Source organism: Ictalurus punctatus, chromosome 10 (genome assembly GCF_001660625.3).
Source record: "Ictalurus punctatus breed USDA103 chromosome 10, Coco_2.0, whole genome shotgun sequence".
In the NCBI taxonomy this organism is placed as follows: domain Eukaryota; kingdom Metazoa; phylum Chordata; class Actinopteri; order Siluriformes; family Ictaluridae; genus Ictalurus; species Ictalurus punctatus.
In genome coordinates, this window is record NC_030425.2 from 14,766,432 (window position 1) to 14,780,000 (window position 13,569).

Genomic DNA, 13,569 nt, shown 5'->3' on the forward strand with positions numbered 1-13,569 from the left:
ATGAGGATGCACTGTAACCCTACTACAGTGTTGCTGCCTGTGTAATTCTTGCAGATAATGTGAGCACACTATCTATCTCACACTATCTTGCTGATAGTGTGAGATATTCTCAGTCACCTAAAGAGCAGTTGCACTTGTGTTTTCACTTTCAACCACAATTTCCAAATTTAGGTGTGTTCTTAGTCATTGTTCCCATTGAAACACACCCAGTTGGGCACTCTCTGTGAGTCTCTGTGACTTGCATTAATGAACCCTCTTGCAATGTCCTTTAGATCTTTTGCTCTTGCCATCATAATCCAACTGGTCCTGCTCAGCATTGTATAATTGCCATAGAGTATGGTATGGTGTTCATTATTCAGTTACATCATGTGGTATACCTGTCTGAAAGGATCTGCACCTGTTATGTTTCTTCACTCATTTATTTAGCATTTTCTTTTAATTTGTCACCTATCTATATAGTTGCTTGGGCATAGTGATCTGCAAAGCACCCCGGAACATGTTAATGTAAACAATAAAACAATATGTGCAGAATAACAAACTTATTCATATGATTTTATATCACAGTGCTGTTGAGTTCAGTATGTGTGCCTTGATTTGCATCATCATATTGTAATGGATTTATATACAACTGCCTAAAATGTGCAATATATGACCAAAACTGTATGGACACCTGACCATTACACCCTTATGCGGTTCTTCCTCAAACCATTTCCTTAAAGTTGTAAAAACTCAGTTGTGTAGAAGGTCTTTGTGTGCTTTAGCAAATGTCGTGTCAAAAATGACTAGTGGTGCTAATGACCTTTTTCCATAAGTGATTATACTCAAATGCACAATTGAAAGTAAAAATCTAGAACACGTTGGATGAGAGAAGCAAAAATCCAGTTTATTGTTCAAAAAAACAAGACGAGATCCAATCAGACTTAATGCCCCATTGATACAGTCTTATCTTTAGGTTACGCCCAATTATCTCATCCTTTTTAAACCCCAATATGCTTTAATAATGTCTTTTTTGATTTCCCCTTAAACTCTACTTATCTCTTTTTTTAAATACCATTAGAATAAATTTTTCTCACTTTGGAATCCCCTTAAAAACCATTTTCAGCCATTGGATATCCCTTTGTCTCCATGGTTTTCTTTCTAGTATTTAAAATTTCCTTTAAAAGTTCCTCTCTGGGATACCCACTTCCGGTAACTGAGCTGTGCGCATCTCACCGCACCGCTGTCCTGGACAATTTGAATGTTTTACCACTTCTTCATAATGGGTGAGATATATTTTTATTACTGCCTATTGTTACACACATTTATTCTCTAATCCTAAGCTTATTATACGTTTTTTTTGGTGCTTCTTAAACATCTTGTGAGTGTGTGTGTGTGTTTTCAACTTTATGCTCATTCCATGCAGTGTATTGATACCTGTTTCCTACATTCTTTGCATGTGCTTTTACATGTATATATGTGGATATATTTTAAGTGTTACCACTACTGTTTTATCTCATTTTTGTTCTTTCTCTCTGATCTCTGTCCTGCTGACCAACACCCTCCTTCAGCTGGACCATCTCTCTCTCAGCTGCCTAATCTCTCGGGCCTGGGTGAATATCTATGTCATCAGCTGGCACATTTGGCAGTGGATGTTGCAGCTCTGCTGGAACGTTTCTGCTCTTCACCTGTTCCACCGGGGTTTCTTCATCCTCCTGCTTATCATATAATTCCATCGGTGACTTATGCTCATGCTTCTACTCAAACTGAGGCTCAACTGTTTCCCATAACCTCTGTGGAGGGGCTGTTTATTGTTTCCTCTGATGATGATGGTAGCTTTGCTACAAACACAGCACCATATTACCCATCACCTTCAGGTTATGCTCTGACAATTCCTTTTCCCTCCCCAGTGTATGATGTGTATGATAGTGATTCTCAATAAACTACATACTCTGTTACCCTTAAGCTTTGCTGTGTCTTAAATTTATTACCACACAATACAATTTTCCTTCACTGGAACTAAGAGGCCCAAACTGGTTCCGGGATGACAATGCCCCTGTGCATGAAGCGAGCTCCATAAAGACATGGTTTACCAAGGTTGGAGTGGAAGAACTCGAGTGGCCTGCATAGAGCCCTGACCTCAACCCCACTGAACACCTTTGGGATGAACTGGAACACTGAATGCACAACAGGCCTCCTCCAAATACTTTTGGCCATATAGTGTATCACAACAATCACCAAAGTTCTGCAGTTAAAATTTACAATATAGCATGTTGATGATCTAATCTCGGACATGACTGGTCCAATTTGATATCCTCCAAAACCTTTTTTTTTATTTATTTATTTTTTTTTATTTAAAAACATCGGTTGTTTGTTTACCAGGCTTTATTTCACATGTGCTCTTGCTTATTGAAATTGTTACTGTCTGTATTGCCTTCTTTCAGCATCCAGTTACCCCCTGCATACTCCCACCAAACCACTGGTAGCTACAGTGTCCAGCCTGCACCTGCAGTAGCTTACACAGCCCCGTTCTCTCCAGCCACAGCACACAATCCACAACCAGTGGTGTCTCAAACCTATCAACCGTACCAGACACAGGCAGCTCTGAATTACAGCTTTGGCCAGCAAGAAGCGGCACCTCAACAAAGCAGCACCTCTCAGACCTATCAGATCTTCAGTGAAGGGGTCAGTCTTTTTTTTTAATAGCTTATGGAGCAGCAGAGGATAAACAAGTGTACACCATAGACTGTATATATGGCCGATTATATACACCAAATTCTGTGGTGTTAAAGGACAGCAGATGTTGTTGATGAACTTTTACATCTTTCTTTCTTTCTTTCTTTCTTTCTTTCTTTCTTATTTTTTTTGCCTTTGATCATAAGTATTATCTTCACGTCATAGTTCAGAATATTGCAGCACTGCTGTGTGTATGTGTGTGTGTGTGTGTGTGTGTGTGTGTGTGTGTGGAGGGGGGGGGGGGGGGTACTTCATTATATTTTTCCCTCACATTTTTCTTCCTGTTTTGGTCATTTGCAATTTTCCACCCACCAGCTACTTCTGCTCAACACATAACAGCTACCTACCAGGGAGGACGAAGGCTAGCATGTGCTTTTACCAAGACACATGTTTTCGAACTGCTGCTCATGCCACGTCAGAGAGCACACAGAGGGATACACTAAATGTCCTTTTCTGCTTATATGAGCTCACAGAAGCCCACGCTTGGTCAGTGCTGCTCTGAATCACAGGGTAGAAAGTAACACAATTCCTTTTTGTCAATTTTACATGTGGGCTTCTTCAGCTTGCTTGTACAAATCTGCCATCAAACGTGGAGGGATGGAATGATACCAAACTGCTGAGGAAAAAAAGTGTGCCTACTCTAATGGCCTCCCCTCTAATGTTCCGGTGTTAAGATACACAGTGAAGTTTTGTTCATGTTTGTAGATCACAGAAAGTCACATTGTACTCTAAACAACATCAGCAAGTCTGTGATATCATACCAAGAACTGGATGATGTTTGAGGCAGAAATGTACACAAACATTTTGGGCACGATAGACTTCTGTTGCTTATTAGCTACATAAACTTGGACACTTATGTCTTAGTTTAAGTGGGAACTAACTTTTTAATGTTCTTTTTTCTATCAATATATTTAGTTTCTCAGCATGCCTCAATATTTTAGCTTTGACGCATAATACAGTTATAGTGATGTTACTCGTTACACTTTTATTCTAAATGTTTTTTTTTTTATATTTGCGCAAAAATTGTGCTGAAAACACAGGGGATCTGCAGCTATGGACAGCCATCACTGGTCAGCAGCTATGAGAGTAAACCGTACTATCAGACGAATGACACAACTCCTCAGTGCAGTCCATTGGATGCCTTCTTTCAAACAGGTGACTTCTTTTCTTTATGTGGTCAAATTAATACTCATTTACATATCTACATACCTCTGTGAGGTCTCAACTTTGTTGTACTGTATAATTAAGCAACATCACACAAGCAAGAGTTCTGAATTTCAGCACGGCTTTGTTGAGGCTGTAGATAATCACAGCAGTGCTGATACTCACTGTAACAGTACAATTGCGAGTGTGATATTGGTTTTATACATCAGTTCTATAAACAATAAATTAATAATTAGTGACTGATATTTCAGACAGCATATGGCCAAATGTTTATTTTTGCTTCCTCACGAAAATAGTTCCCAAAGAAGTAACAGCTGGATAGAGTGTTCCCATGCAACAACTGACTGACAGTTTGTAGTAAATGTTGTAATGGTTTCAATGTAACAAGCTATTGCTACAACTGGAATTTTATGTATCAAACACAGACAAGTGGAGTGAAACAGTGAAATGTACCAGAGCTAAATATGTAAGCTGTTATACTCTTGGGACCCTGCTTGTCCAATAAATTAGTGGACCGGAACTAACTGTTGAGTAAATGAATAAAATAATTAAAGTAATTTCATATGTACTGTGTTGCAATATGGGTATAAGTTGATTTTCTGCAACAAATCAGACTGGGTGAGCATGTGTCCACGGCTGTCTCAAGTGATGTGCAGGCCTCAGGGTGGTATTCTTTTTTGCAAGACCCAGAACGGCCCAGTCAATCACCTGACTTGAATCCAATTGAACAAAATTTAAAGACAATATGTTTAGAAGAATGGGCCAAAATCACACCGGAATACTGCGGCCGATTAATTTCTTCATACAGGAGGCATCTTGAAGCTGTCATTACAAACAAAGGCTTTTCCACTAAGTATTAAATAAATTTCAGTTAGTGTGTTCGATAATTTTTTCCTGTGTGATTCCACTTTATTACACAGAACTTTAATTATGAACTTTAATGTCGTGAATTCTTTATATTTCCGGATTTCTTGAGATAATGCTGATATCTTGTGAAAATTTCATGTGAAAAGTGAAAGATATGCAGATATGATCTTGAGTGGATTGATGCATACATGATAGGATTCAGTACTCTCGACAGGACATATATTTCTATAGCATTTAATAGAATGTAATTTTAAGGTCTAAAACGGTCATTACAAGTGAATAAAATAAATAAAATGGGCTTTTCATAAAGCAGAGCAACCTGTCTGTGATTACAGATATCCTGTTTTTTTTCCTTTCTATTGAAAACTCATTTTCTATGATGAATAACACAATAATTTCTCTTATGTGCTATGATAGATCTGGCTTCTTTTTATTTTAGTTACCGCTTTCTGTCATCGCAAAAAATATATTTCCCCCTCTACACGCCTCCCTCACTGCCTGTCAGCCTCACTCCAGCAGAAGCAAATGAGCTGTTGCTTTATTTGTTGTCCGGTAAAGCATGCTCTGAGTAACATTTAATGCTTAATCTATAATGATTTCAAAAATAATGCTTCTGAAATATTTTGTTAGAATTCAGTATCTGCATAGCATTTTTCTTGCTTATTGCAGAGTTTTATTACAACCTCAATTTCACACACAGTCTCTTATTATAATTTTAGCTCATGTAGCGCTGCCCCATTCTCCTACCCTTTGTGACAACCATGTATTCGCTGCTAGTAATAAATCTGGTGTTTTGGACACATTTATTCAGTATTAATATTCCAGATTTTCTCCCGCTAACTAATGAAATTTGCTGTTGTTCCTTCAGGTGTGAAAAGTGATTACAGGCCTGTAAGTGCAGTGTACAGCCAGTCTGAGCCTCAAAGACAGGCCACAGTGCTCAAAACCCTGCCTCCTACTAGCTCTGTGTCCACCAGCTACAGTGTTTACCCTGTATCCACAACCGTTCAGCAACCTCCCAGCTCCATCTCCACCTTTACCCCCAGCTCCTCCTATAACTCAACAGCCGCCACTTCATACAATTGTGAGTTGAGGTTTCTTTCTTACACAATACTGTATGTAATAATTAATAGTACTACAGTGAGGGGAAAAAAGTATTTGATCCCCTGCTGATTTTGTACGTTTGCCCACTGACAAAGAAATGATCAGTCTATAATTTTAATGGTAGTTGTATTTGAACAGTGAGAGACAGAATAACAACAAAAAAATCCAGAAAAACGCATGTCAAAAATTTTATAAATTAATTTGCATTTTATTGAGGGGAAAAAAGTATTTGACCCCCTCTCAATCAGAAAGATTTCTGGCTCCCAGGTGTCTTTTATACAGGTAACGAGCTGAGATTAGGAGCACACTCTTAAAGGGATCAAGATCAAAGAGCTCTCCAAGGATGTCAGGACACAAGATTGTAGACCTACACAAGTCTGGAATGGGCTACAAGACCATTGCCAAGCAGCTTGGTGAGAAGGGGACAACAGTTGGTGCGATTATTCGCAAATGGAAGAAGCACAAAAGAACTGTCAATCTCCCTCGGCCTGGGGCTCCATGCAAGATCTCACCTCGTGGAGTTGCATTGATCATGAGAACAGTGAGGAATCAGCCCAGAACTACACGGGAGGATCTTGTCAATGATCTCAAGGCAGCTGGGACCATAGTCACCAAGAAAACAATTGGTAACACACTACGCTGTGAAGGACTGAAATCCTGCAGCGCGCGCAAGGTCCGCTGCTCAAGAAAGCACATATACATGCCCGTCTGAAGTTTGCCAGTGAACATCTGAATGATTCAGAGGACAACTGGGTGAAAGTGTTGAGGTCAGATGAGACCAAAATGGAGCTCTTTGGCATCAACTCAACTCGCCGTGTTTGGAGGAGGAGGAATGCTGCCTATGACCCCTGGAACACCATCCCCACCGTCAAACATGGAGGTGGAAACATTATGCTTTGGGGGTTTTTTTCTGCTAAGGGGACAGGACGACTTCACCGCATCAAAGGGACGATGGACGGGGCCATGTACCATCAAATCTTGGGTGAGAACCTCCTTCCCTCAGACAGGGCATTGAAAATGAGTCGTGGATGGATATTCCAACATGACAATGACCCAAAACACACGGCCAAGGCAACAAAGGAGTGGCTCAAGAAGAAGCACATTAAGGTCCTGGAGTGGCCTAGCCAGTCTCCAGACCTTAATCCCATAGAAAATCTGTGGAGGGAGCTGAAGGTTCGAGTTGCCAAACGTCAGCCTCGAAACCTTAATGACTTGGAGAAGATCTGCAAAGAGGAGTGGGACAAAATCCCTCCTGAGATGTGTGCAAACCTGGTGGCCAACTACAAGAAACGTCTGACCTCTGTGATTGCCAACAAGGGTTTTTAAACCAAGTACTAAGTCATGTTTTACAGAGGGGTCAAATACTTATTTCCCTCATTAAAATGCAAATCAATTTATAACATTTTTGACGTGCGTTTTTCTGGATTTTTTTGTTGTTATTCTGTCTCTCACTGTTCAAATAAATCTACCATTAAAATTATAGACTGATCATTTCTTTATCAGTGGCAAACGTACAAAATCAGCAGGGGATCAAATACTTTTTTCCCTCACTGTAGATCATGGTTGGGCCTGTGTTCCAAAATGTTATTGGATGGCATTTTCTTAAAAAGTCTTAAAATATCTAAAATTCCATTTTATGTGATACAGGCTTTAATATATAATAGTAAAAAATAAGCCTTTATTCCAGTAGGCACATTGCAAATTCAAACACACAGAAAGCATGAATGGCCATCTATAATGCAGGCTTAAAAGTTAAATGAAATCGGGGTGTCAAAATTTAAATACTGTATGAGCAGTAATATGTGCTTTTTAAGTACATTACATTAAGTGCATTACATTACACTATATTACATTACATTAAGTACATCCACAGTACATTACATTAAGCAGTCATATCTGGTCGTAATGGTGAGATATATGAAAATTATTTTTGTGACATCAGTTTCAACTGTCTTATTTACTTAACTTGACTTCTGTCTGTTTCTGCAGGTCACAGCTACTCCAGTTATGACCCCAGCAGCTACATCTCCACCCCCTCATATTATCAAGCATCCCAACATCTTGTCCCTCAGTGCCATAGCCAGCCCCAGGGTCCTTCCCATCATCCGCAAAGTTCTTCCCATCAACCCCAGGGTTCTTCCCACCAGCACCCACTTCCCCCACAGCAAGCCCAGACACCTGCTACGCAGCTCACCAGTTTGTCCTGGAATAGCTCAAGGAACAGTTCAAGGGTCACTGGTTCTACTGTCAGTACTTACAGAAAACCCACATTTCGTCAGAATAAAGTCCAAAAGCCTAAAGGCCCTCCCAAACAGCCTCAGCTTCATTACTGCGATATCTGCAAAATAAGCTGTGCTGGCCCACAGGTACATTAAAGTCTGTTAGAGGAATACAACTTACAAATGGTGAGGTGTCATGTAATTGGTAGGCACACATGGATTCCATTTTTCCATTACAATACTGATATCTCACTGATACCCGAAACTGATCTAATGCTGATATTTTCTTGGTAATTTTCTGCAAGTTTGGGAAATATAAAACCCCCAGGGTACCAATTCAGCAGCGCACATGGTCAAGGCTTAAAATAGTTTTTGGGAAAATATGTCCAGCTTTACAGACCAGTACCAGGCTGATGCTGATCCTTAGTATTAGATTGGTGCGTCCCTAGCTATTCGATTTGGATTGGAATTTAAAGGGTTTGAATGAAAAATTATTATGTATGGTGTCTAAGAAATGACTGTTATTGCTTGTTAACAAAATACCTGTTGAATGCTTATTATCATCCTTTATTATGTGATCAGTTTAATCATGACATTTATGACAATACAGCTCCGTATCCTCCATATCCATATAATCAGAATAAAGCATAGGAACATTACATATTACATTCCAAGACACCACTTAAAGACTAAAAATGGCATAAATATATGTACTGATGATATTTAAAATAATAACCAGTGCTACTCTTTCTCTCCTGCAGACCTACCATGAGCACCTGGAAGGTCAGAAGCACAAAAAGAAGGAGGTGTTGCAGAAGAGTAGCAGTCAGGTCACCAATGGGCCGCACAGTGTTCAGATTCAGCTGCGCTGTGAGCTCTGTGATGTTTCTTGCACTGGTGTGGACGCCTACAAAGCACACATCCGGGGGGCCAAGCACCTGAAGGTCTGTCCTCAAATTTGAGTGCCTTAAAACATTTCATGTGCTGAGTTGAATGAAGCTTGTTACAGCAGTGAAACCAGTAAAATGGCAGAGCAGAATGTGTAGGAACATTTTATGAGCTGGTCTAAAAGGTGGCTGGTTTCAGTAGTGTTATGATTTCTTAAGTCATATAGCCATATCTCCCTGCAGTTCTCACCTGGTTTCCCACTGAAGCTAAGCAGGGTTGAGCCTGGCCAGTACCTGGATGGGAGACCTCTTTAGAAAAACTAAGGCTGCTACTGGAAGTGGTATTATTGAGGCCAGCAGGGTGCGCTCACCCTGTGAGTGAGGGGGACACTATACTGTAAAAACAGCACTGTCTCTCTCGGATGAGATATTAAACCTAGGTCCTGACTATCTCTCATTAAAAATCCAAGGACACTTTTCATAAAAGAGTAGGGGTATAACCCCAGTGTCCTGTTGAAATTTCCCCCATTGGCCCTTCTCCATCATGACCCCTAATAATCCCCATCCCTGACTTGGCTACATCACTCTCCACCAATAGCTGGTGTATGGTGGGCGTTCTGGCGTACTATGGCTGCCGTCGCATCATCCAGGTGGATGCTACACACTATTGGTGGTTGAGGAGATTCCCCCCTATACTATGTAAAGCAATTTGAGTGTCTAGGAAAATGCTAAATGTAACTGACCAATGCCAGCAGACACATTTGTTGGGTTTTGTCGGATCAGTGTGTTAACCCTGTTGGCATCTGTTGTCGTTGGTCACATTTGTTTTGACCGACTGAACATGTACAGTTGTTTGCCGATCGTCGAATGTCTGAGCAGTGTGGTATGATTTTCCAATAAACTCTGACATGGGCACAAACTGTTGCCATAACGATGAGGCAAGCATTCCTAAAAAAAATGTAAAACTTCATAGAAATGGAAGCCTGTGCACTATGTGCGCTCAATCATTGTTAAATTGAATCAGAAAGAAGAGGATAAATTATATACTGATGTGTTATTTAAATAAAATTGTTTATTTTGAGCCCTGGTGAGGATCATCTATGCTTGTGTTTTGGTTTTAATTGTGATCATCTGCAAAGTGTATGCCATTTTTCATATTCTCTTTCATGAATAAGAAGCGAAAACTCAACAAGTGTTTATAACTACATTTGCATAAAAATATTGTTCATAATGTATGATCTAATAATGATCTTAGCTTACCACATAGCCCCATACACACACACACACACAATTATCCCCTGACATGCTCCATTTTTAATTGTCGCTAGGTGGTGAAGCTGCACACAAAACTTGGCAAACCTATACCCTCCACTGAGCCCGTTTTTGTGAACTCTGCCTCTGTTCCCATGACAACAATCGCTGCAAAACCTGCCACAGCTCCTGTTTCCTCTGCAATGCCACAGAAACCCCCATTCTTAAAGCCTCCCAAAACGGAGACACCGAAGACACGTGTTCTTTCCAAAACCATAGCTGTTGGTAAGTGTGCACTGTTTTGTTTATTGCCCGTCACATATCTAAATTAATCTAAAGATTTGCAGGGAAGCATGGATGGATCTGTATATACTGCATTTGATTGTTTAATTAACATTGCTGCTAATATTGCACTGTTCTTATGTGGTTTCTTGTTTGATTGAAGCCAAAGCAGCTGCTCCAGATCTGGTGAGGGTCGACGAGATGAAGCAGGCAGTGCTGAAATCTGACCTTCAGAATGAAGATGAAGGAAGTGGAGGTGGTGCTCAGGGAAATGTCCAACCTGTTGGCCATGATTATGTAGAGGAGGTAGGTCACAATTAACTTTCTTCACAGGATATTTGATTACAGATGCCATAGGAGATGGAAGCTCCACGTTATAGTAACATTTATTATATATTCCAGGTAATCAAATCAAATATACATTCATCTTAACTCAATAGTAGTCTCAATTTTAGTTGAGTTATGAGGCGAGTCTAGCATAACAAGTAATGATTGATTACAGCCACCAGTTTATGAGCATCCCATTAAATTGCACAGCATCTGTTTTCTGACACTGCAGTCTATAGCTCCATCTTGAAGCCAAATTACTTGCTTTCTTTTCCCATCCATAGTTAGTGCCAGGATCACACTCGTGTAGGAGATACGGGCCAAACGTTGAAGGTGGAATTGTATATTAGATGTGATTTGGATGATAATATAATTCTCATTTATGCTGCGTATCTTGTGTATCTATTATTCAATACAGTTCAAATTCTTCTATATTGGATTGTACTGTATGTACAAATAGTATCACTGAAGTAGACAGTATCTTATTGGGTCAGTGAGGCTGAACTGTTTCTTTATTTGGGGCTTGAAATAGCAAGAACCTTTGTAAATGTATATCAGACTACCTAGAGGTAATGTAAAGATATTAAATTTTTACACTCCCTTTATTTTTTTCAGTTGGTCTTTAAACCTCATGTTTGTTTCCTCTCAGATTTGCAGTGATGAAGGAAAGCTGGTTCGCTTCCACTGTAAGCTGTGTGAGTGCAGCTTCAATGATCCCAATGCCAAAGACATGCACTTAAAGGGCAGAAGACACCGGCTTCAGTATAAGGTAGGATTCTTCACTCACTCTTCACACAAAGATATTACTATGGAACACTACACTCTCACAGTATGCTAACTTGGTCTAAATATAAAATGGCTTCACTGTAGAACAGTATAAATTCCCCATTTTGTTGACAAAAATTGATTATGAAACCTTTATACAAAACTCTCTTTGCACATCCTCGTATAAAAAAAAATCAATTTCCTAATTTTTGAGAATGACTTTATAAATTTTTAAAAAATAAAATCTTGTGTTATGAACATTTAAAGGAGTCTCAGCAGACGTAGCAGTGTAGCGTGTTTATAGCAGTACTGGATTGTAAACAGCAAAGGTTTTCCTGTATTATTTAGGGCAAGTCCAGAGGGACTTGTTGTGAAATCAAATGAAATCCAAAGCAATCCAAAATTCTTATGTGGATTCTAGTTACTTGTCTTAACCCTTTGCAGAAAAAGGTGAATCCAGACTTGCTGGTGGAGATCAAGCCAAGCAACCGCGCACGGAAGCTCCTGGAAGATAAACTGAGGAAGCAGAATCAGAAAGCCGTGCTGAAGAGACAGCTTGAGAACGAGCAGCGCTGGCACATTGAAATGAGGTTGACCTTCACGTCAGTTTTAGAAACCAATAGTGTGTGTGTGTGTGTGTGTGTGTGTGTATATATGTGTGTGTATGGTGTGTGTGTCCCCTTTAATCTAAAGAACGAACCTTGTGTGAGGTTCATCCTAGAAAAAACTTCATGCCATTTTATTTGAATTTTTTTAGTTTATCAAATATATAGTAATTGTGCATTAATATTTGCAGAAATGTTTTGCATAACTCAAATAGCATTCATGTAGTTCTGACAGCAGCACTTCTTGTGATGTGATGTTAGCACCTGACTCTAGAGGTGTAAATAGGTGTGAAACCACAGTGGTAAATTAAGAACAGGGTCTTAACTGTGTAATTTATATCGGAAACATCACCTATCACACAAAAACATGACCTTAAGCCCTATAAACTCTGATAAATATTCCATTATTGTGCATTTTATGAAAAAGGTGAACCCTGATTTAGACTTGCATAGTGGTGAGAAGTTTACTGGTAATATGTAAATGAGAAAACGGAGGGGATTTTTTATGTTCCGTTTCTACCATGCTAGTGGAAAACTATAAAGGCAACTGACTTATTTGTTTTGATACAAAACTTTTTGCAAAGCTGCTGCACATACAGCTGTGGTTTCTGAACACCATAAGATATGTGTTGTTTTGTTTTTGCTTCCCTTTCATGGTTTTCTGTAGAATGCAGAACCAGGAAGTACACTTTGGCATTGAGTGTTGAGTAAAATTATTAAATTTCCCATTTCTCATTCATTTATTTCACAGTGGACTGATGTCTTTCATTCATTGGAACTTGGGGCTTTATTTAGGTGCTTTCTCACTATGACTAGGTAAATGTATCACGCAAATTCTCTGTAGTTGATCGTCCTATTATTACAAGCATGCATTACTACTGTACACAATCAAATAAAGTTTAAAAATAGGGTGCACAAAGCCACTTTCTGCATTTTGGGTTTAAAATAATGGTTTATTACAGCACGAGTACAGTGTGCAACCATTTCATATATCATCCAGAGCAGAAAATGACGAGCTGGAAAATACAGGTACACAGAAGTTGTAGTGATGCTTGAATATGGGAGTGTGCCAACAGGGTAAAAGGCTGCTGGAGTTGCGCTCTAACAAAAATGGACATTTGGTTTCCTAATCACAAAGAGCCCCTGCTAGTGCATACAGTCAAACGTTATGTTTGTTAATATTCTGCAGGAGATATGAGGAGGACATGTGCTGGAGGAGAGTCGAGGAGGAGCACCTGTACTGGGAGGAACAGTGGCGCCGACTAGCACCCCCACTGTTCACAAACCACTCTGGGATGCCTGTGCCCCCTCTCCTGGTAAGGACAAAAGTTACAGCATCTGTAAGAACTTGATCCACATTAGTGGCAACCTGAATGTCACCCTAAA

General features: G+C 39.7%; 1 protein-coding gene across 6 annotated transcripts in view; it reads left to right on the forward strand.

Moving 5' to 3' along the window:
- Positions 1 to 13,569, forward strand: part of zfr2 (zinc finger RNA binding protein 2) — a 32,601-nt gene that overhangs the window by 944 nt on the left and 18,088 nt on the right. For all 6 annotated transcript variants that reach the window (XR_008397083.1, XR_008397082.1, XM_053683131.1 and 3 more), the window contains exons 2-11: positions 2,421 to 2,661; positions 3,753 to 3,867; positions 5,612 to 5,827; positions 7,837 to 8,213; positions 8,828 to 9,010; positions 10,282 to 10,489; positions 10,650 to 10,792; positions 11,463 to 11,582; positions 12,023 to 12,168; positions 13,373 to 13,499. Coding sequence is in view for 4 of the 6 variants with exons in the window: in XM_053683131.1 (XP_053539106.1) it covers positions 2,421 to 2,661; positions 3,753 to 3,867; positions 5,612 to 5,827; positions 7,837 to 8,213; positions 8,828 to 9,010; positions 10,282 to 10,489; positions 10,650 to 10,792; positions 11,463 to 11,582; positions 12,023 to 12,168; positions 13,373 to 13,499 (1,876 nt within the window). In the remaining 2 variants the exon portion in view is untranslated. The remainder of the gene's footprint in view (positions 1 to 2,420; positions 2,662 to 3,752; positions 3,868 to 5,611; positions 5,828 to 7,836; positions 8,214 to 8,827; positions 9,011 to 10,281; positions 10,490 to 10,649; positions 10,793 to 11,462; positions 11,583 to 12,022; positions 12,169 to 13,372; positions 13,500 to 13,569) is intronic.